Here is a 20,349-nt window from a genome sequence, read left to right as displayed (position 1 = left end):
AGTAGGCAGAGAAGCAGGCAGAGGGAGAGGAGGAAGCAGGCTCCCCGCTGAGCAGAGAGCCCGATGCCGGGCTCAATCCCAGGACCCTGGGATCATGACCTGAGCCGAAGGCAGAGGCTTTAACCCACTGAGCCACCCAGGCGCCCCGATACTTAATTTAAATAAAACGTACAGGCAGCCTGGTATTCTAGAACAGGCACTGATTGAAAGGGAAGTCCAGACACAGGCCGTAGACTCGGCTCTCCCACTGACGCTTAAAAGTGGTGTGACCTTGAGCATGCAGAAACTCCTGAGTCCTCTGTCCCTTAGTGTCTCAGCGATGACATGATTGAGTTGGACCTAAGTGTCTCAGAGCCCTTTCCTTTTGTTAACAGTCTAAGATTCAAATCTAAAAAGCCGTTATTTAAAAGGAGAAATGAGTGTATTCTTGGTGGACTCCGAGGCCAAACTTCAGACAAAGGTTACAAATGTCAACTGTAACCAAAGTGGTCAAAACCAAGTAAAAGTTAACAGGCTGGCATCTGCAAGCTAGAGAGATGCCCCTACCAGAACAGAGCGAGCAAAAGCAGCAAGACCACGAGAGAGGCAGAGGGGCAGACCAGAGCCTACTTCTGGGGGCCAGCGTGAGTATGCACCCGTTTCCACCGGTCAGGGTCTCCGTTCTCCAGGGACACATTCCAGACACACACAGAACTTAAAGTACATAGAGGGAAATGCGTTGGCCTCCGCCTCAGTCTCATGCTGCTATTCCTAGAAGTAGCAGAAGACAGGAGACGAGCTGAAACTCCACTCTAGAAGGCAGATGGCAGAGGCCCGGAGAGATGGGGTCCCGCACGCACAGGCAGGAAGCAGCTGTAGACATCTCTGTAAGGGATGGAGGACTCCTCAGTCCCTCCGTGTTCCCAGGGGCTTTGTATTTGCTGTTATCTCGACCTGAACAAGTGCTCCTCTCCTAGATTCCCTCAATCATGCATTGAACAAATGCTTACTAAGCACCCAGAATATGTTACTACACTGTTACAGGTGGACGGATACAGTAGGGGATCCCCCCTGAAAAAATCCCATTCTCCTGGCTTGCTCTGCTCCAATGCCCTAGAGGCCTTCTTAAATGCCCCCCTCTTTTTAAGGATTTTATTTATTTGTCAGAGAGAGAAGGAGAGAGAAAGAGAGAAGGGCAGGCAGAGGAAGAAGCAGGCTCCCACTGAGCCAAGAGCCCAGTGCGGGACTCAATCCCAGGACCCTGGGATCATCACCTGAGCCCAAGGCAGATGCTTAACTGAGGCACCCAGGTGCCCCTTAAAGCCCTCTTTTTCAAACATCCTCTCCCAATCATTTTTTTCACTCTTTCCCTCTATTAGTGTTCTTGAAAGCACTTACCACTGATACCTCCCTGACTAGAATGGAAGCCCCATGGAAGGGCTGGTTGGGAGCGGGGGCGGGGGCGGGGGGGTGGTGTCCTGTCTTGTTCAGCACCGCAGCTGTACGGCATGTTTGAAGCCTGCCTGGCAGAGCTGAAGGAACTGGGATTTGCTGGCTCCTCGGGGCTGCACGGCCATCCCACTGTTGGGAGTGGGTACTGCTGGCTAAGAAAGGCTAGGTAGTGTCCAGGGAGGGGATCCCCTCTGTTTTCTCTCCTTTTTTTTTAAACCCAGGAAAATACCATTGACCCATTAACAGGTTCGAACTGCACAGGACCACTTATAACCAGAATTTTTTCCAATAAATACAACATATATTGTAAATGTATTTTCTCTTCCTTAGATTTTCTTAGTAACCTTTAGTAACCTTTTCTCTAGCTTACTTTATTCTAACAATGCAGCAGAGAATATATATATATATAGTATATAAAATACATGTTAATTGACTGATTATGTTATTGGTAAGGTTTCTGGTTAATTTAACACTTAATTTAATAATTAAGTGTTAGGAAAGTCAAAAGTTATATGCAGATTTTCACCTGTGTGGCGGTCAGTGCCTCTAACCCCCATGCTATTCATGGGTCAACTGTAAGCTTCTAGTCAAAGTGGACAAGAATAACTGCCTTCTGAAAATGAACAGAGAAAGGGGGAAAACCGTTGAAAAAGCAGCAATCAAACATCTTTCCAAACACTGCTCAGTAGCATCCTGAGCCGCAGTGTGATCCTGGCTAGACAAAGACAAGATGAACACGAGCCCTCCCTACTTCTGCCCAAAGCACAGTCAGAACCAACAGGGTCTGAATCGCGGAGTCTGCTCCTGTTTGTACAAACCAAACCACAGCCGGGCATTCGGATGCACTGACAACATCCGCAGGGCTCGGATTACCAATATTTCTACTGCCTTGGTTTCTTTGATGCCCTTGTGAAGCCCAAACACAAACAGAAAAATGTTCAGTGCTAATCAAGTATTTTCACGCACTGCTCTCTATTTGCTCCTGTGGTGAAAGATGCCACCAAACAGACCACAACTTCCAGTTCTGTCTTCAGACCTCTTACAGGTAAACAGTAAGATAGCTTAGAACTATGCTTAGAACTATGCTTAGCAGCATAGTTTCCTCAGGACACACCACATCATGTCACGGTGCTATATGAACATCTGGAATTCAAATGGAAACCACCCCAAATGACTCTTTTTGGGGTATTTTTATTGATTCTTTCCTAAGATCCCGATGTGATTACAAAATCAGCAAACCGTTCAGGCTTGCATGATCAACTGTCCTTGTTCCCACTTCCCAAGGTGAACACTGTCCTAATACATACGTTTTGGTTTTTTTTTAAAGATTTTATTTATTTATTTGACAGAGAGAGAGATCACAAATAGGCAGAGAGACAGACAGAGAGAGAGATGAGGAGAAGCAGGCTCCCTGCTGAGCAGAGAGCCCCATGCGGGACTCGATCCCAGGCCCCTGGGATCATGACCTGAGCCGAAGGCAGAGGCCCAACCCACTGAGCCACCCAGGCGCCCCAATACATACGGTTTTAAAGACTTCAACTGCTCTTCCACACTTCCGGATTTGTAATCAACTACATCATCTGCCCCGAGCTTCCTTACAAGTTCACTGGCATCCTGAGAGCAAACTGCTGTCACGTGAGCACCCCATGCTTTCATGACCTGTCCAAAAAAAAGGGAGGGGGTAGAAAAACCGACTATGTGTTTTAAAAAATAGCTGGCACCCATGTGTATGTTTTTCAGACTCATCTCTAGAGAACCCCAAGTGCTTTGTCTTAACAAGAACTACAGCAAGCCACCTGTCAGACCCAGTAAAAATGATGACTTTGGTTCACCAAGAATAAAAATAAGAGGTCTTTTAAGTCTCTCTTTAAACGGTACGCTCCTCTTCTAGCCCTTTACTTTCCTGTAATTTCATTGTGGAAGAATCCAGGCCACGGAGAGTTTCCCCGAGTCTGGGATTTCCGACTGCACACTCAGGGGGCAATTCCACAGGTTGCTTTGTTCCCTGTGTTTCCTGTTTCAATTTTTTTACAAGACTATGGATATGGTCCAGCAAAATCGCAGGGGGCATGTAAAGTCTGGTCACTGCTCTTAAGATCTTAGCAGCTGTTTAATGGGGGTTGCAAAACAGTGATAGTCTAATTTTTTTCAATACTTTTATAAAAAAGTATTTTTTCAATATTTTTATAAAAACTCTCCTCATACATTATTTTGCTTATTCAGGTGTACAATTCACATCGAAAGGCAAGATGAATAACTGTTTCCCCTTTACCAATTAATAACATAAATTGGTTCCCTATCATTTTCCAAAAGTGACTTTTTCTTTTTTCGGTTTTTATTTATTTTTCAGAGAAAGTGCATGAGTGGAGGGAGGGATATAGGGATAAATAGGCTCTACGCTGAGCAAAGAGCCCAACGTGGGACTCGATCCCAACATGCTGGGATCATGACCTGAGTCAAAGACAGACGCTTAACTGACTGAGCCATCCAGGTGTCCCCAAAAGTAACCTTTTTTAAAAAAAAAAAAATATGAACTCGTGGCTTTAAATGTATTTGAAGGGCTTTAGTTCTTTGTATTACTACTACTGAAGCTCAAATTGTCACGTCTTTGAGAGTTTCTTCAAGTTGGCTCCTAAGTCTCTCCGACATGACTCCAGTTAGTCTTTGATAGTTTTCTTCCTACTTAATGTATTCTAGGCTCATTTTTGTACATTTTGTGCCCTAGATCTAGAATCTGCCATTTCTCCAAGAAGTCCTGCATTCTTTTAGTGAGCAATGATCTATCAAGAGATAGCTCTACACAGAGTATCTCTAGTTCATATTGATACTTCCAATTCAAATGTAAGACTACAAAGTTTTTCCTTGACTTCTTTTCTATTACCTCTGTATCTCTTTCCTTCCACACCTAAAATCCTGACTGTCAAAGACACAGGGGACGACAGAATTAAAATATGCTATAAATATCCATCTGTCCTATTGTATATAACACACAGAATAGCCTCTAAATAATACTAACATCATTATTACTATTAATACAACGGAGCTGATTAATGAAAGCATTAGAACTTTAATACATGCTCTCCCAGTTTTCCTCTGCTTTTAATAAACAGTTGTGCTGTATTTAACCTCGTCAGAGAATAGGCTGTTATACAATGTACTTTAAGTCCTTGGTTTTAGTTCTACAGAAAAATTTACATTTAACATTTACCACCAGCCCTTAGTGTGATCTCTCTCCAGTCATTTGGGTTGTCAGCTCTAGTACGTTTCTCAGAAAAGGAGAACATATTCCCCGAGTTCTCACAAGTTATTAACAGTGCACCAGTTTTGTTACATATATAAAATTAATATAGTCTTAGTATACTCTTGCTTGAATGTCTTAAATAGGTTACTCCATTTCCCCCCCAGCCTTACAGCACTGCAGTCAAAAAGTCTGATGCTAATCTAATTTTACTTCTAAGTCACACAATTTTTTTTTAAAGGTATCCCAAGGATTTTTTTTTTCTTTCTTTTTTAAGTAGGCTCCACATCCCATGTAGAGCCCAATATGGGACTCGATCTCACGAACCTGAGATCCAAACCTGAGCAGAGATACTCAACCAACTGAGCCACCCAGGAGCCCCTTTTTCTTTTTCTTTGAAAGCCAGTTAATTTTACTAACTAGGGTTTTCCTTGATATTGCTCTATCTAGGTCCATGCTCCTAGATAAGTACTGTGGTCACCTAATACGTAGTTTCAAATCACTTAATTTCAGGAAGATAGGGAATTTTTTTGAATTATAGATTTTAGTGTTTATTCTATTCCCTTGTTTTGGTTTTCGTCTTCAGAGCCTACTACCCATAAATCAACCTTCTTTCCTAACTTCAATATTTGGCACTTCCTCTTGAATTGGTTTTTTCTTGGTTTCTTTTATAATTTAAAATTTTTCCTATTTATACATATATTTCTATTTAGGGCAGCATTATGTATCCTGTTAATTTGCTATTGAATTCCTTCTGGTTTAGTCTACACTGATAAATATTTTTGTTTACTTCCCCCCCCAAGATTTTTAATTTGTTTTACTTTCTATGTTTTATTTTCTATTATTTGTTTTACTTTTACCCCCCTAAGATTCTCTAAAAGTCTTGTATACTTTTAATTTTTTAACTTGTTTTGAAATTGTAGGTTACATTTGGGGGTGCCTGGCTGGCACAGTAAAGGATGCAACTCTTAATCTCAGGGGTGTGAGTTCAAAACCCACACTGGGCGTAGAGCCAACTTAAAAAAGCAATTAAAAATTGTGAGTTACATTTGATCTGTCTTGTGGGCATGTTTTCTGACTTGCTGCAATCTCTAGATATGTCTTTCTAATCTTCATTCTCATAACTTTTTCTTTTACCGATTTATTTATTGTTGCAAGCACGAGAGAGAGTGAGCGAGCACGTGCATGACCAGGAAGTGGGCAGAGAGAGATGCAGACTCCCCGCTGAGCCGGGAGGCCAACGTGGGACTCCATCTGAGGACCCTGGGATCATGACCTGAGCTGAACACAGACGCTTGACCAACTGAGCCACGCAGGCGCCCTCTCATAATAACTTTGTGTTAGATACAACCTTGATATTTTCCTTTTTCTGTTTTTACTGTATTAAACTATTTTTGTCGTGAAATGTAACGCATACAGAACAGTGCATGGAATATAAACGTTATTACAAAGCAAACAGTATTCTAAGCATCGCTCTAGATTAGGAACTAGACCACACGCCATACTCCTAAGCATTCTTGCTTTCCCCTTCCCAATCATAGTTCCCTCACTCCTTTAGAAGTAATACCACCATCTGGACTATTACATGCCCCTTTTTGCTGTTCCCCCACTTTTTAAAGAGTTTTACTCCCTAGGTAGGCATCTTTAAACCCTATCGTTTAGTTTCACCTGTTCTTGAATGTCACTGAATAGAATCATATAGGCTGTGTGACTTCTTTCACTAATATTCTGCTCATGAGATTCACGTACCTCACTGTGTGCCACTATAGTTTTCATGACTGTGTAATAGTCTAGCGTAAGATAGACCACAGTTTACCTGTCCGTTTCACTGTTGATAAACATGTGAGTTGTTTCCTCTGGTGGATGAGATCTCTAAATCTGGTACATATCTCTTGGTGAACATGCATGTAACTGTACAAATCATTGTAGGGTATATTCATAAAAGTGGAATTGTTGGGTTGCCCTAGGGCAATTCATATTCAGATTTAGTAGATGATACTAAATGATTTCCCTAAGTGCTTGTACCAATTTACACTCTAACCAAGAGTATTTGGTGTTTTTCTTTTCCTCCCACTCTCCCTCCTTTTCTTTTCTTCCATTTAGTTATTCATTAAACTACATTTGCTCAGTCTCTGGACTAGGCCTGGGTGTCTTAGTCTGGGCTGCTCTAACAAAATACCACAGACTAGGTAGCTTATAAGTAGAAATGTATTTCTCAGTTATAGAGGCTGGAAGTCTGAGATCAAGGCATCAGCATGGTCCCATCCTGTTGACAGCCCTCTTCCTGATACATAGCCAGTGCCTTGTGTGTCCTCAACATGGTGGAAAGGCTATGGAGCTCTGCTGAACCTCTTTTTGGGCATTTTCATCTCCCAAAGGCCCTGCTCCCTACTGCCACATTGAGCATCAGGACTTCAACATAGGACTTCAGCAGGGTCACAGACATTTAGACTATAGCAGTATCTAATGAGGAATTAAAAAGAAGTCAAGGTGTGCATGCTTCCCCTAGGTGTCCTATCCCCTTACCCCTAATTTAGTTAGCAGGTGACTGGAAAACTCCAGCACTATCTGGGTCTTCAAAAGAGCCGATGTGGGGTCTGGGTGAAAGATCATAGCACCCAAAGTCTCTCTGCTGGAAAGTGGTGTGGCAGAGCTTGTGAGTATGGTCACCAGGCTGCAGCAAGGCTTAATCAAGCCCTCTTCCCAGGAAATCAGTGAAATATTTGACCATAACGGTGCCATCCTGTTCCTGGAAGCTCAGGGCACTGTTTTGTTTTCTTGTTTGAGAATTCATATAGAATTTTGTAAAATTCATATAAAAACTTATAATTCAACACTTCAGCAATTTTAAAGTATACAAGTCATTATGTACATCACCATGTTGTACAACCACCACCACTGTCTAATTCTAGAACATTTTCCTCAGCTCAAAAATAAACCCCATGCCCATTAAGCAGCCATCCCCTCTTTCTCCCCCAGCTCCTGGCAACCACTCATCTGCTTTCTGTCTCTACGGATCTTCCTCCACAGAGGATATAAATGGAATCCTACAAAAGGTGACCTTCTGTGTCTGGATTCTTCCACTAAGCATAATGTTTTGCAGGTTTCTCAGTGCTGAATCATGCATAACTTCATTCTTTTTCATGGCTGAGTATGATTTCTCTAACGCGTAAACCACATTTTGTTCATTCATCAGCTGACAGGCATTAGGGCTGCCTGTACTCTCTGGCTGCCAGGAGTACGAGTGTCACTATGAACATCTGTGGACCAGTTTCTGTCTGAACAGGTTTTCATTTCTCTCAGGTCTATACCTACAAATGGAACTGCCACGTCATATGGTAATCCTATGTTTGACATTTTCAGGAACCGCCCAGCTGTTTTCCGTAGCAGCTGCAGCATTTTACACTCCCACCAGTGTGGACGAGAGTTTCTGTTTCTCTACCTCCTGGCCAACATTATTTTCCCTTTTTTTTTTTTTTTTTTTTTAATAGCCCTCCTAGTAGGTGTGAAGGGAGAGCTCACCAAGGTTTCGATTTGCATTTCCCTAATGACTAAAGACACTGAATATCTTTCTGTGGGCTTATTGGCCATATGTATATTTTCTTGGGGAGGTAGTCTATTCAAGTACTTCGCTGAATTTTCAATTGGGTTGTCTTTTGTTGAGTTGTAAGAATTCTTATTTATTCTGGATGCTAGACCCTTATTAGAGAAATGATTTGCAAAGATTTGATCCCTGTAGGTCTTCTTTCTCCTTTCCTGATGGTGTCTTTTGATGCACAGAAGCTTTTAATTTTGATAAAGTCCAATTTATCTGATTTTTTTTTCTTCTGTTGCTTGTGCTTTTGATGTCATACCTAAAAATCTGTTGCCAAATCCAAGGTCATGAAGATTTACTCTTGTTTTCATCTAAAAGTTTGATTGTTTTAGCTCTTATATTTAGGTCTTTGACCCAGGGTTATTTTTCACATACAAAGTGAGGTAGGGGTCCAACTTCATTCTTTTGGATGTGGGCATCTAGTTATTTCAGCACCATTAGTTACATTAAAAAGACTATTCTTTTCCCTATTTAATTGTCTTGCCATTCTAGTTAAAAATCAATTGGCCATAGATACAGGTTTTTATTTCTGGATGCTCAATTCTACTTCGTTGATCTATATGTTTATCTTTATGCCAGTATCACATTATTCTGACCACTATAGCTTTGTATTAAGTTTTAAGATCGAGACATGTGCATCCTCCAACTTTGCCCTTTTTAAAGACTGTCAATTTGGGGTCTTCTTCAATTCCATATGCATTTTAGAATCAGCTTGTTCATTTACGCGAAAAGGGCAATTGTTATTTTGGTAAGATTGCACTGAATCTGTAGGTCATTTTGGTGGAACACTGCTATCTTTACAGTATTTTGGCCACTGCATTTCTATATACATTTTAGAATCAGCTTATTCATTTCTACCAAACTGCAAACGTCCCATCCACATGCACTGTCCCCGGCCTTCCTCCCTAAAAGATTTCCTACGTTTGCTAGAGAGGACAGCCACAAACTAACTCATATATTAAACCACTGGAAAGGTTAATGCTTACTTCTATGTTAGGAAGTTCCCTCCTTAGAAGGGCAAGCTGAAATTATGAATTTACTGAACTTTTCATGAAAAAATCATTTCTCATATGTGACTTTATAAACTCATGGAAATACTCTTTCTAGTCATAAGATTAAAAAACAAAACAGTCTTACCTGTATAGCAAAAGTACCAACTCCACCTGAAGCACCCAAGATTAAAACACTGCAATGTAAAAGAAACTACAATTAGGGAAAATATTAGGTCAACATAACTGGATAAACACACAATAGGTTTTCAACATGAGCTGGCTCAAAGATAAATAATCCCAAAAGCAAATAATCATTCAGCTTCCAAAAATTATATGACAAAAGAACTTTCATTTTAGGTTCACCAAGAATCTATGAGTGCTTAAAGCTAAACATTCTATCAACTCTTTACCAAGAATACCAAATACCAAAAATACCAACATATCACATTTTTTTTTAAGCTGTGCAGACGGTTCTTGGTAACATCTGCCTTACAATTTTTCCAGGCTAAAATTACCACAGCTTTCTCTATAGGAGGGAGCTCTGGGATCCTTTTTTAGTGTGTTACAGTGGATTCAGTAGCTCTCTAAGAAAAATCACATTCCCGACCACATTCCTGCCAAAGTGGAATAAATGTCTTTGTTCAGACATGTCCCGACAAGCTCATCAACTTTCATAAATGGAAATCAATCTTATCCTCAATTTGGCTTCCTGTTGAAACAGATGAATCTGTCCTATCAGCACAAGCAAAACTGGGTTCCAGGTTTTTACTATGTCTGCTTGTCGTAGGTTTCTTTTCCCTCTAGACCAAGGGTGTTCAGCTTAGAGTTTATGGATGAGTTGGGATGGGGTGCATGGCGCGGGGTGTGTATGAACCCTCTGAACTTGTGAACTGAATCTAATAGCATGCAAAATTTGGTGGGATTCTGCAGGCATGCACTGAGGAAGAGAGGGATCTAGCCTAGTACGGGACCCAAAAGAGAATCACTGCTTTACGTATTCTAACGTTTTCTTCTCAAATGAAGCCAGAGCATCAGGGAATTGCCGATTGGAACTGCGTAGTTTCAGGTCCCTAGAAAATCACTTGTATTGAACTGCACTTTGGTGTTCTGCTACCCACCCAGAATGAGGGACATTATCAAACGTGTTCGATGTTTAATACCACATTAGCATAGGAGATACTGTTCAGAGAATTCTTCATTTGTTTTGTAAGTACGCACAGAACATTCTTCTAAAGACTACGTGGTGGGAGTAGCTGAGTTTCTGTCACTGTAGACTTCATAGCTGCTGCCTGTGGGTCCCCCCCTCCTCCCTCACTCTTTGCCCCCATCTCCTCAGCTCTGTACCTCAGTCACTCTACTCCAGCCACACCTGCTGCTCCTGGAAGGTGCCCGACGAGCCTTCCATGTCAGGGCCTTTCAGAAGGATTTCCTTTGTCTGATTTGCTGTTCCTCACATATTCTCAGGGCTCTCTCCCTCACTCCTGTCTGCTTTCTTCATCTTACCTTCTGCTCCATTTTCTTGCCACTGATACCGTCTAACAGCCTACATCGTTTCACTATTTTGGGAGTTTGCATTCCATGCCTCTCCCACCACCCTTAACATGCCAGTTCTGGGTTCCTATCAGCTCAGTCCCAACCCAAAATGACTTCCTCTCTCGCAGCTCACTGCCCTCTTTGACTTGGTGGCTAGAAGGTGTAGAGAATTTTGCCACCTATCTCTAGCAAGCGCACAGAACCTCGGGACATGCATTCTGTCTACAATCTTAACCCTAGTTTCATTTTGTGTTCTTCTCTGTTACCCTCAAATCACAGAAGGTTGTTTGTCACCCTTTTAGATCTTGAAAGTTACTAAAATTTCTGAGCCAGTTGTTCCCTTTGAAATTAATACACTAAATGTAATTAAAACAAGTCTCCTTGTGAATTGTGTTCCTTCCAGAAAAAATTATTTTTAATTTTCAAAGAATTATAAATTGCCCAGAATGGGAAAAAAAATACATAACGATGAACCCTTCTAAAATCCTTCGATTCATACATTAATAGCTTGAGTATTTCCTAAATGCGGATAGTGGGTAGGAAGCATTAAAACTGCCTCACAGATATATCCAAAAATTAATTCATCCAGTGGCACCTGCATGGCTCAGTCGATTAAGGGTCTGACCTGAAGCTCAAGTCATGATCTCAGGGTCCCGGGACTGAGACCTGTATAGGCTCTGCAGTGAGCAGGGAATCTGCTTCTCCCTCTGCACCTCCCCCGTTCCTGTTCTCTCTCTCTCTCTCTCTCTCTCTCTCTCTCCTTCCTTCCCTCACTTCCTTCTCTCCTTCAAACAAACAAAATCTTTAAAAAAAATTAATTCATCCATGAAATATTCTACTCTTATTCTGGCCCATTCCTACTTACAGAAATGTAGCAAGTCAAGTCATTTAAATCCTTCACAATCTAATCCTTATCTCAATTCTGATGTCTCACCATTTTCTGAAAAGAACTCTCCATCTCAGTCACCCTGGCCCCCTCACTCTTATGCCCAAGTCCTGTGCACACTGGCCCGTTTCTCGGGCTCCCAGATGCCTTCACTGCCTGATGAGGTCTTCAGGCGCTTGAAGCCAAGCCCCAGCTTTCCTGCACAGCACCCCTCAGAGCACGCCAAACCAGATATCGGTGCCACATGTTGTTAACTTTCACCCGTACGCTAGCTTCCCAAGCTATTCTGGAAGGCTTCGAGGGCAGGCCCAGGACTAAACACACTACCCTGGATGTAGCCGATGGCCGATGTTTCTTGATTTTAAAATTCATCTGAATCAGCATTTTCTCCTGCAATCCAGACAACAACTGCGACCACCTCAAGTGAGGGAATCCCCGGGCTGTTTGGAAGACTGCGTTAAAAGTTCCTCCAGTGAACAAACATCTGAAATTCATTTCTACCTCTCTCTCTGGGAAGGCTGGATTAAGAGGACAGCAAATATAATGCTGTTTAAGGATCCAACTGCCAGATACATCTCCAACCTTATTATTGTCACTTCCCCTTAACTCTGGATCCAAAGCACCATCACTCCCCCACACAAAAAAGCAAACACGTTTTACAGCCGTGCTTGGCAGGAGTGGTTCTACAACGGCGGCTTCAGTTCCTGTTGGCGCCACTTGATGGCGCCCCCCAGTGCAAAACGGGCAAGGAGCAGGCCCTTGAAGGACCACATGAAAGACGTGCAGACGCCTCCTTCTCTGGTCCTGCAAACTCCATGTTTGGGGCAGATTCAACCAGGGCCTGCACTTGTCTTCAAAGAAAGTCCCCAAAAAGGGACAGCAGGCAAAATGAATTTTCAAGCCACAATAGGTGGGTTAGTCCTCTGTGGTCTGAAGTCCTGTGGCTGAACTAGCTGTTCTCGTACTCTTCAAAGCACTTCCAGCACAAAGGGAAAACAGCCGCGCTTGCTTACCCTGCTTACCCCCAGTGGCCCTTCACTGAAGTGCTATACAGTGGAAACGCTTTCTACCCAGCTTGCTAGAACGGTCACCCTGTATATTCATGCCTCACTGAAGTAGAGGTCTATTCGCTGGAGGGAAGAATACTGCTCATTGTAGACAGCGAGTGCCCCGGAAATACTCTATTTGGAAAAATCACTGTGATTCAAAATTGTCAAGCTTTTAAATCACATTCCTCCCTTACTTCCTAAGTTTACATGTGAATCAGTGGGATTTGGACTGTGACAGATATACAAAATATGGAGAAAGTGGGAATAATTATTACACTGCTTATGCATCCTGAAGCCTTAAAATTTGATTTTCTCTGTTACTTCTGCCCAATCTCTCAACTCTACCTAAACATACATTAAGGTATTAACTCAGTGTTGGCTTCTTTTCCATGACTGAGTCACTTTTTACTTAGTATTTGGGCACATAAGTGCCTCTACAATCACACCATCAGTTTTCCAGCCATAAGAGGCAAGGCATCAACACCCTGGCTGCCTTGCAGATAAAAGAGACGAAACCTACTACAAAACAGTCTGAGATCCAGAAGTAAGGAATAATCTTTCAAATTTCTATACCCTGGCCTAGCCCCAGAGAGAATGTCAGAGCTAGATACCTAGAGACCTGGGTTCTAGTTCCAACTCTCTTATTGAATCTGCAGGCCTCACACTCATGTCCTAGGAAATGAGCATCACCCCAGGAGTTAGTAAAAAAGGAAAGTTGACATTTTCAATCTTATTTAAGTTTATATATACTCTCCCTGTCTTTCTAACACAGAGGTGTATGACCTTTAGGATTCCCCCTAGACCATGTACTTGTGGGAGGAAAAAAGTCACATTGCAAGATTAGAGCACCCTCTACTTAAAGTCCTAATGGAAGGGGCGCCTGGGGGGCTCAGTCAGTTAAGCGTCTGCCTTCGCCTCAGATCATGATCCAGGATCCTGGGATTCAGCCCCAGGTCTGGCTCCCTGCTGAGCAGACCGTCTGCTTCTTCCTCTCCCTCTGTCCATCCCCCCACTTCTACACTCTCTCTAATAAGTAAATAAATAAAAATTTTAAAGATTTTTATTTATTTGACAGAGAAAGAGAAAGAGTTCACAAGCAAGGGCCGTGGAAGAGAGAGAGACAGGCTCCCCGCTGAGCAGGGAGAACAACGTGGGGCTCAATCCCAGGACCTGGGATTATGACCTGAGCCAAAGGCAGCCGCTTAACTGACACCCAGGCGCCCCAATAACAACCTTTTATTTTAAAAATAAATGAATAAATAAAGTCCTAATGGCTCAGAAACAAAGAGGAGTTAAACATGGCTAACTCTCCCATAAGTAGAAACAAACGGTCTTTAAAAACTAAAGAGGATGTTAAAAATATATTAATTTCATTTTTAAATATTTCATACTACTTTTAAATTTGGGGGGCAAAGGGGGGGTGAAAGATAGCAAAGTATAACATAATATGCTAAGTTTACTCCCTAAAAGAGTGAGAAACTTCATCTGAGCAAGTAGAATAGAACTACAAAACAAACCAACGGACACTTGGCCGAGATAGCCTGGATTTGTGTGTCCCCTCCTAAGCCTCTGTAATTCATGTACACATTCCCCAATTTGCAGAAGAGTTCATGTGTGAATTAGTGGTTTGGAACTTTAAACACATTTTCCCATGAAAACAAAGCTATTTATGTATGTTGGCTCGGTGCCCAGGGTAGCCATTTATTAAGGTTTAGTAAACCCACAGTGGACCAAGAACCTCATACACAGTACAACAATGATTCTGTGGGAAACAAATTCAGAATTTTAACCAGGAGTACTGGGAACACATCTCCCTGAACAGGACAACCAGCAGGAACCATACCAAATCACTGGTTCCTTCAATCTGGTGTAGAACAGAGAAGAAAGGAAGGCAGAAGGAAGGAATGTTTGTGACGGCGGTGACAGGAGGGATAAGAGACAGAAGAAGCATAGTCAGATTTGCCACAGAACTGACAACGGTTCGGGACACACCACCTCAAAATACGGCATCTTAGCACACTGAGTATTTTAAGCTAAAGGAAGTTGAGAAACAGCATGTACAGGAAGGACTTCTGACCTTCTGCGCTGAAGCAGGTCCTAAGACCCTCATGTGAGAGGGTGGTTCCTATACCTGGAGGACAGGGACATCCTTATCTCCAAGACAGAAGGGTACAGTGAGGAATCGGAATGAACAAGCCTTGCTAAATTTCCCAGTTGACTATGCTTAGCTCACACCTTCTGATCACCTTTTTTTTCTTTTTTTTTGGGGGGGAGTACATTTCACTCTTCATCAAATATAGCATAAACACAGGCTTAACCACTTCTTCAGATCCTCCTTTCCTTATGAAGGTCTCCCCAGCACATAAAACTCATATTAAATAAATCTGTGTGATTTTGCCTTTTTAATCTGTCTCTTGTTACAGAGGACCCAGGCAAGAACTTAGAAGAGTGGAGGAAAACCGTATTTTCCTTCCCTGCGCCAAGCCTTTTACTTACACAAAGCCCTGAGAGGGTCCCTAGCAAAATACTTGTGTGAACATAGATTTCTGTAAAATTTGCAAAAGATATGCTAATGAAGGATGGCAGAATATGCCATCTTTGGCATAAGGATTATTTTGAGCTGAAGGCAGCTAAGAAGAAGCAGATATAAGAAAGTCCTGGGCCTTCCTGTCAGCCTAAAAGCAGGACATCAATTGATAAAAGGTGTACCTCCCCTCCTAGCTACCAGAAGGACAAAGGTTAATCCCTGAAGATAACTTTAGACCCTCATCAGTGGAAAAGGCACCAACTTAAATCTGTATCACAATTCTTACCTTGCATTGCCTGGCAACCTCTTCACAACTGGCCTTCCCTACCTGTGCCTCGTCTTTTGTCTTTAGCTAAAAAAGGTATTTTTGCCTGAACTCTAAGCTACCCATTTGAGGGCCTCAACTTCCCCAGGTAGCTCATGTTAATAAACTTCTGGTTTTTTTCTTGTTAACCTTTATTACAGAGGTCTTGGTAGAGGGAAAATGATTTTTCTTTCTCTATTAATCACAATCAGTTAACATTTCTGTCTCTTTCCATTTCTACACCCTCCATTACGCTGCCCCTCGTGACAAGTAACAGTAGATTTGGTGGGGGGGAAGCGGATTTGGAAATACAAATGCTTTGGGTTTAGCGGAAAATACTGACGTGGCCCATGGTCCTTTCTGAATAGAGTTACGTCACTGCAGGCTGCCTGGCTTAAGAATGCCTTCCAGGAATATCCTGCTTCCCAATGCAGTGACACAACAAAGCATCATGAAGTCATGGTCTTACTAGGATAAGACTAAGCATCACGGTACCTAGCATTAGATTATACAAGCAGTGAAGGAGGAAAATGGTTAAACAAGGTTTGAGACACATAGAACCTGAAGCTCGTCTCCAGAAAATTCCTCCAATTATGAGACCTGTAAAAACTTAACAATACGCCACTAATCAAGTTAATTCCTAGATCAGGAGCTACAACATGGAGGCTACCCCAGGACCTAGCCCACGTCATAAATCTCAACTTAAGTCGGTCTGCACTTAACACCCATCACAGTCCTCCAACTCCGCTGTAGCCAGCTTACTTCACCCTAGAAAACAGGCCAGGCTAGCCTTATAAGGAAATCACGGACCTCCTAGACAATCATGCCATTTCCCTGCTGCCTCTTCTAATGCTCTGTAAAACTCGCTCTTGCCCAGAATCCCTCAGGAAGAGTGTTCCACTGCTTGTGAGGCACTGTGCTCAGCAATGCTTTTCTCTCAAGTGAAGGATAAACGCATCGCTACATGGTATTATTTTTGTCATCTGATAGCACCACATGGAAGACATCAACCACAAACTACTAAATGAGGGTTGGCAATTACAACTTACAAGTATTTTAGGCCTATTCACTGCAGAAGAAAACCTGAAATGCCTTGAAATCTGACAGCCCCCATATTAAAGGAACTTGGAAGACATTTTCCGCCCATTTGACAACCTCCCTAAATTTTACACGATGAGAACAAGGAATTGGTTTGTGGAAGGAGAGGCAGCGGAGTTTGGGAAGCGTCAGGTTTTGGCTGAAGGGAAATGCCACTTAATGGACATTAGCAATCCAGAGGACTCGGTGTGGCAGGCAGGAGGTCTTGTCTTGCCCCAGTGGAGTTTAAAACACAAAGGGGATGTCTAACTGAAACTCAGCAGAGAGGCTAGGGTGAGACACCGATCTGCAAGCTGCCATGGTAGGAACAGGAATTGGGAGCAGGTGAGAGACGTCGGGGAGACAGAGAGCTGTGGTGGAGCGGACGCGAGGGAATGGCAGCGGCTAAAGGCTGGAGAAAAGAGACGGTCCTCTAAAAATTACAGGAGATGGTAAAAAAGGCAGGAAAGCTAAAGGAGTCTGATATCCTGAAACCACGGAAAAAGTGAGTCTTAAGGAAGTGGTCAGCAGTGCCCTGTACTTCAAGAAGGTGAAACGCTAAGGAGAACTGAAAAAGATCACGGGGTTGGCCACTTAGTCAGCTCTGACCCAGGGGGGCAGGGGCACAGCTGTGGCTTGCTGGCAAGGCTGGAGGTTAGGTTACAGTGCCCCGAAGAGCAGAAGGCTTCTGAGCTTCACAAGGTAGTATCCCAGTCACCCAGAAAGCTCATCTGTAAACCACCAAGTTCCAGGAAAGAGTTTCCTACTAGTGCTTTAACTGAGCCCTCCGGGGGGCCCCAGCAAAACAGGTCCAGAAGCCGGAGGCAAGACTCATTTGCATCACACTGGCCAGAGCCTCCACGCTCCCTCTCCTCCTCCTCCCAGCCCGACGATTTTCTTCCTGCAAGTAAACTGTTGAGGCCTCCGGCTCCTTCCCCTACCCCTGGGACCGTACCACCCAGTCAAGTAAAAATGAAAGACCACAGTCCACAGGGGCGGCGGGAGCACAGAGTGTGGAGAAACAGGTGGGTGGTGGGGGGCAGAACAGGCAGAAGGCAGCTAAAGGAAGGAAGCTGTATTATAATGATCACGAAAGCCCAGCGGTTGGGGGAGGGCGGTAAACCCAATGGTTTCAAGTTGGAGCCTGTCCAATTCTGTAACAGAATTAATTAGACACCCAATTCATAATAACTTGACAAAATTTTACTGCCATAAAGACTAGTCTCAAATAAGAAACAATGAAAAGCATTTCTAAATTCACTGCATTGAGTTTCAAGTATACACAATTTAAGAGTCAAATTTATAAGGTACAAGAGGAATGGTTCAATTTCCAACACTTTCTAATACTTCTGTCGAACAGAGTGAAGTACAACTTTCCCAGTAAAAGATGAATTTCAGGTAGATCCTGAAATATTCAAGATGTACCACGACACTACCAATAAATATAACCATCACACTAAACTGCTTTCAGAAAGTATCTGGTGTAACCACTTCTTAAAACATTTCTATCATCTTGAGAGACCTAGGTTATCTAGGTTTCCAACTTAATAAATCATGAAGAAACTATGGTTGGGCTGGTAAGAAAAAAATCATTGCATCTGACATTTTCTAGTGATATCAAAGTGTGGGCAAAAATGACATATTATGTGACATCAGTATGAAACTATCACCTTGGTTAACGATACTCAGTTATTGCAGAAATACAATTATATAACAAAAAAGGAAAAAGTAAACACTACCTTAGAAAGTACACCTTACTTTAGAAAGCTTTGTTTTAATTTGAAAAAGCTGTTTGTTACAAAGAAATCCTGTAAATTCTTCCAAGGTGCTGATGGGTCTTTCTTTCTTTCTTTTTTTTTTAATTAACTAGTTAGAAAAACAGACTATTAGCCCTTGTTAACAAACACTGACCTGCTTTACTGCAGACTAAAACATGCCTTAATGTCAACAGCTAATAGAAAGAGAATAACTATGCCTTAGAGAAAGCAAAATATGTTCCACCATTCACCATGAATAGTCAACCTGAAAAAAGCCACTTTGGACACTGGAACTGCTTAGTTTATGTATAATAAAATCCCACTTTAGTCCTAATTTCCTCCTGTAAAATTTTTTTAATAGTATTTTAAGGTGCTCACACCTCTCATTTGATTCCCACAAATAAGGAATTGGGAGAGGTAGACTATTATTATCACCCATAGGCAGTAACTTCAGGAAACAGATTTCCTAGAGCACCACAGGCCAAAGCTCTCACTGCCACTTGGAACAAAGGCATCCTACAGGTCGGGTGAGAATGCAGGAGATTGAGGATATGAGTCAGTGTAAATAGGAGCCATTTACAATGGATCTCCCTTCAGTTTGGTTAATACGTGGCTGAAGAAATGAACACACCCAATTCAAAACACTATGGAACTGACTTACAAAGGATGAAACTTTCCACTTCTCAAAGCTCCCTTAACAACCTACACTGTCCTCCACTCAGTACCCTGGAGGAAATGGCACAGACCCCAGAAATGGCATAGCCAGGGTCACCTTATGAGTCAGCAGCAGGGAACAGGACCACGTGTTCTAACTCCCTGGTTCCAAGCCATTATTGCTTAAACAAAAGATAACACAGTACCAAAGATTGACCCACAAAGCCAACAACAAAACGGGGCACAGATCCACGTGCCTAAGAAAAGATACCTAGAGCGGTTTCTAAATTGTTTTCTTCCAGGTACTAGAAATGAATAAGCCTGGAAAGCCCTGAACTGGCAAAAGGAATGAGAGCTGTCTAACCACAGCACACAGATGGTCGTGCAGGCGTGGAAAGTCTAATGTTTTAAGGAAAAACAAAACAATAAAGCATCAATGTCAATGCAGAGCCTACCATAATAAAGGTCTGAAAACCCTGAATTTTGCAAGGTTATTAATGAAGACAGACCATTAGAAAAAGCTATGTGGCCAGACTGATTTAATTTAAACAAAGTAGTTGACCTAAACCGTAACTTCAGAAGTTTAAAAAATAAACAAGGTTGACCTTTAGAATAAATATTTACCTTGAATTCTACAATAAAGGCTAGCAGCTCATTAGATGAATCATCTTCACACTGCTTTCAGAAATACAGTTATTAAGCTTTCATTAAATTGAAGCCTTTGCAGCCCAATACATTAAATGTGAAGTGTAAGGTTTCACAACAGTCTAATTATTTTACCTGCGCTAATTCGTAGTAACCAAAATACTCATCTTATTAAAAATTGACCTATAGATCTCTCTCCTTTATCACAATCATTAAATGGTTCTTGGCACCTTGTTTTCTTGCCAAAAAATAAAATCAGTTTCCCCAATCACGCCAACTCTCTAAAATTCGAAGAACACAGGCTTGCCTCTATTGAGTGCCTTCCACGGGCCACAACCTGTGCCACGCCACTAATTTTACTTGTGTTTTCGCATTTACCCCGTAAAACAAAACTCACAGAAGAGAAGTGATGGAGTGGGCCCCTCAGCTAGAAAGCAGCAGAATCTGGATATGGACTCAAGTACACCTAACACATTCCTACTCACTGTGTGTTGCTACTTGAACAGTAAAGACCTTGAAGCAAAAAACTGACCTAAAGGATGCCAAGCAGGAAGCCTAAGAGAACTCAAGGATATTTATCATTGTTTTGCAGTCCCTTTATATCTGGTCTTCACAGAAATCTATGAGTCAGAGAGCAAATCCTAGCAGAGGGGGAAAAACA

The 20,349-nt window shown here is 42.2% G+C and overlaps 1 protein-coding gene across 3 annotated transcripts in view; it reads right to left on the bottom strand.

The window, feature by feature from the left end:
• Positions 1-20,349, bottom strand: part of RTN4IP1 (reticulon 4 interacting protein 1) — a 50,230-nt gene that overhangs the window by 14,166 nt on the left and 15,715 nt on the right. For all 3 annotated transcript variants that reach the window (XM_032338915.1, XM_032338914.1, XM_032338913.1), the window contains exons 5-6: positions 9,402-9,450; positions 2,954-3,090 (exon numbers count right to left, since the gene is read on the bottom strand). In XM_032338915.1, coding sequence (XP_032194806.1) covers positions 2,954-3,090; positions 9,402-9,450 — 186 coding nt within the window. The remainder of the gene's footprint in view (positions 1-2,953; positions 3,091-9,401; positions 9,451-20,349) is intronic.

The sequence above is a fragment of the Mustela erminea genome, chromosome 4, assembly GCF_009829155.1.
Source record: "Mustela erminea isolate mMusErm1 chromosome 4, mMusErm1.Pri, whole genome shotgun sequence".
Lineage (NCBI taxonomy): Eukaryota > Metazoa > Chordata > Mammalia > Carnivora > Mustelidae > Mustela > Mustela erminea.
Note: the sequence above shows the minus strand (reverse complement) of the source record. Positions and strands in the feature narration are given on the sequence as shown.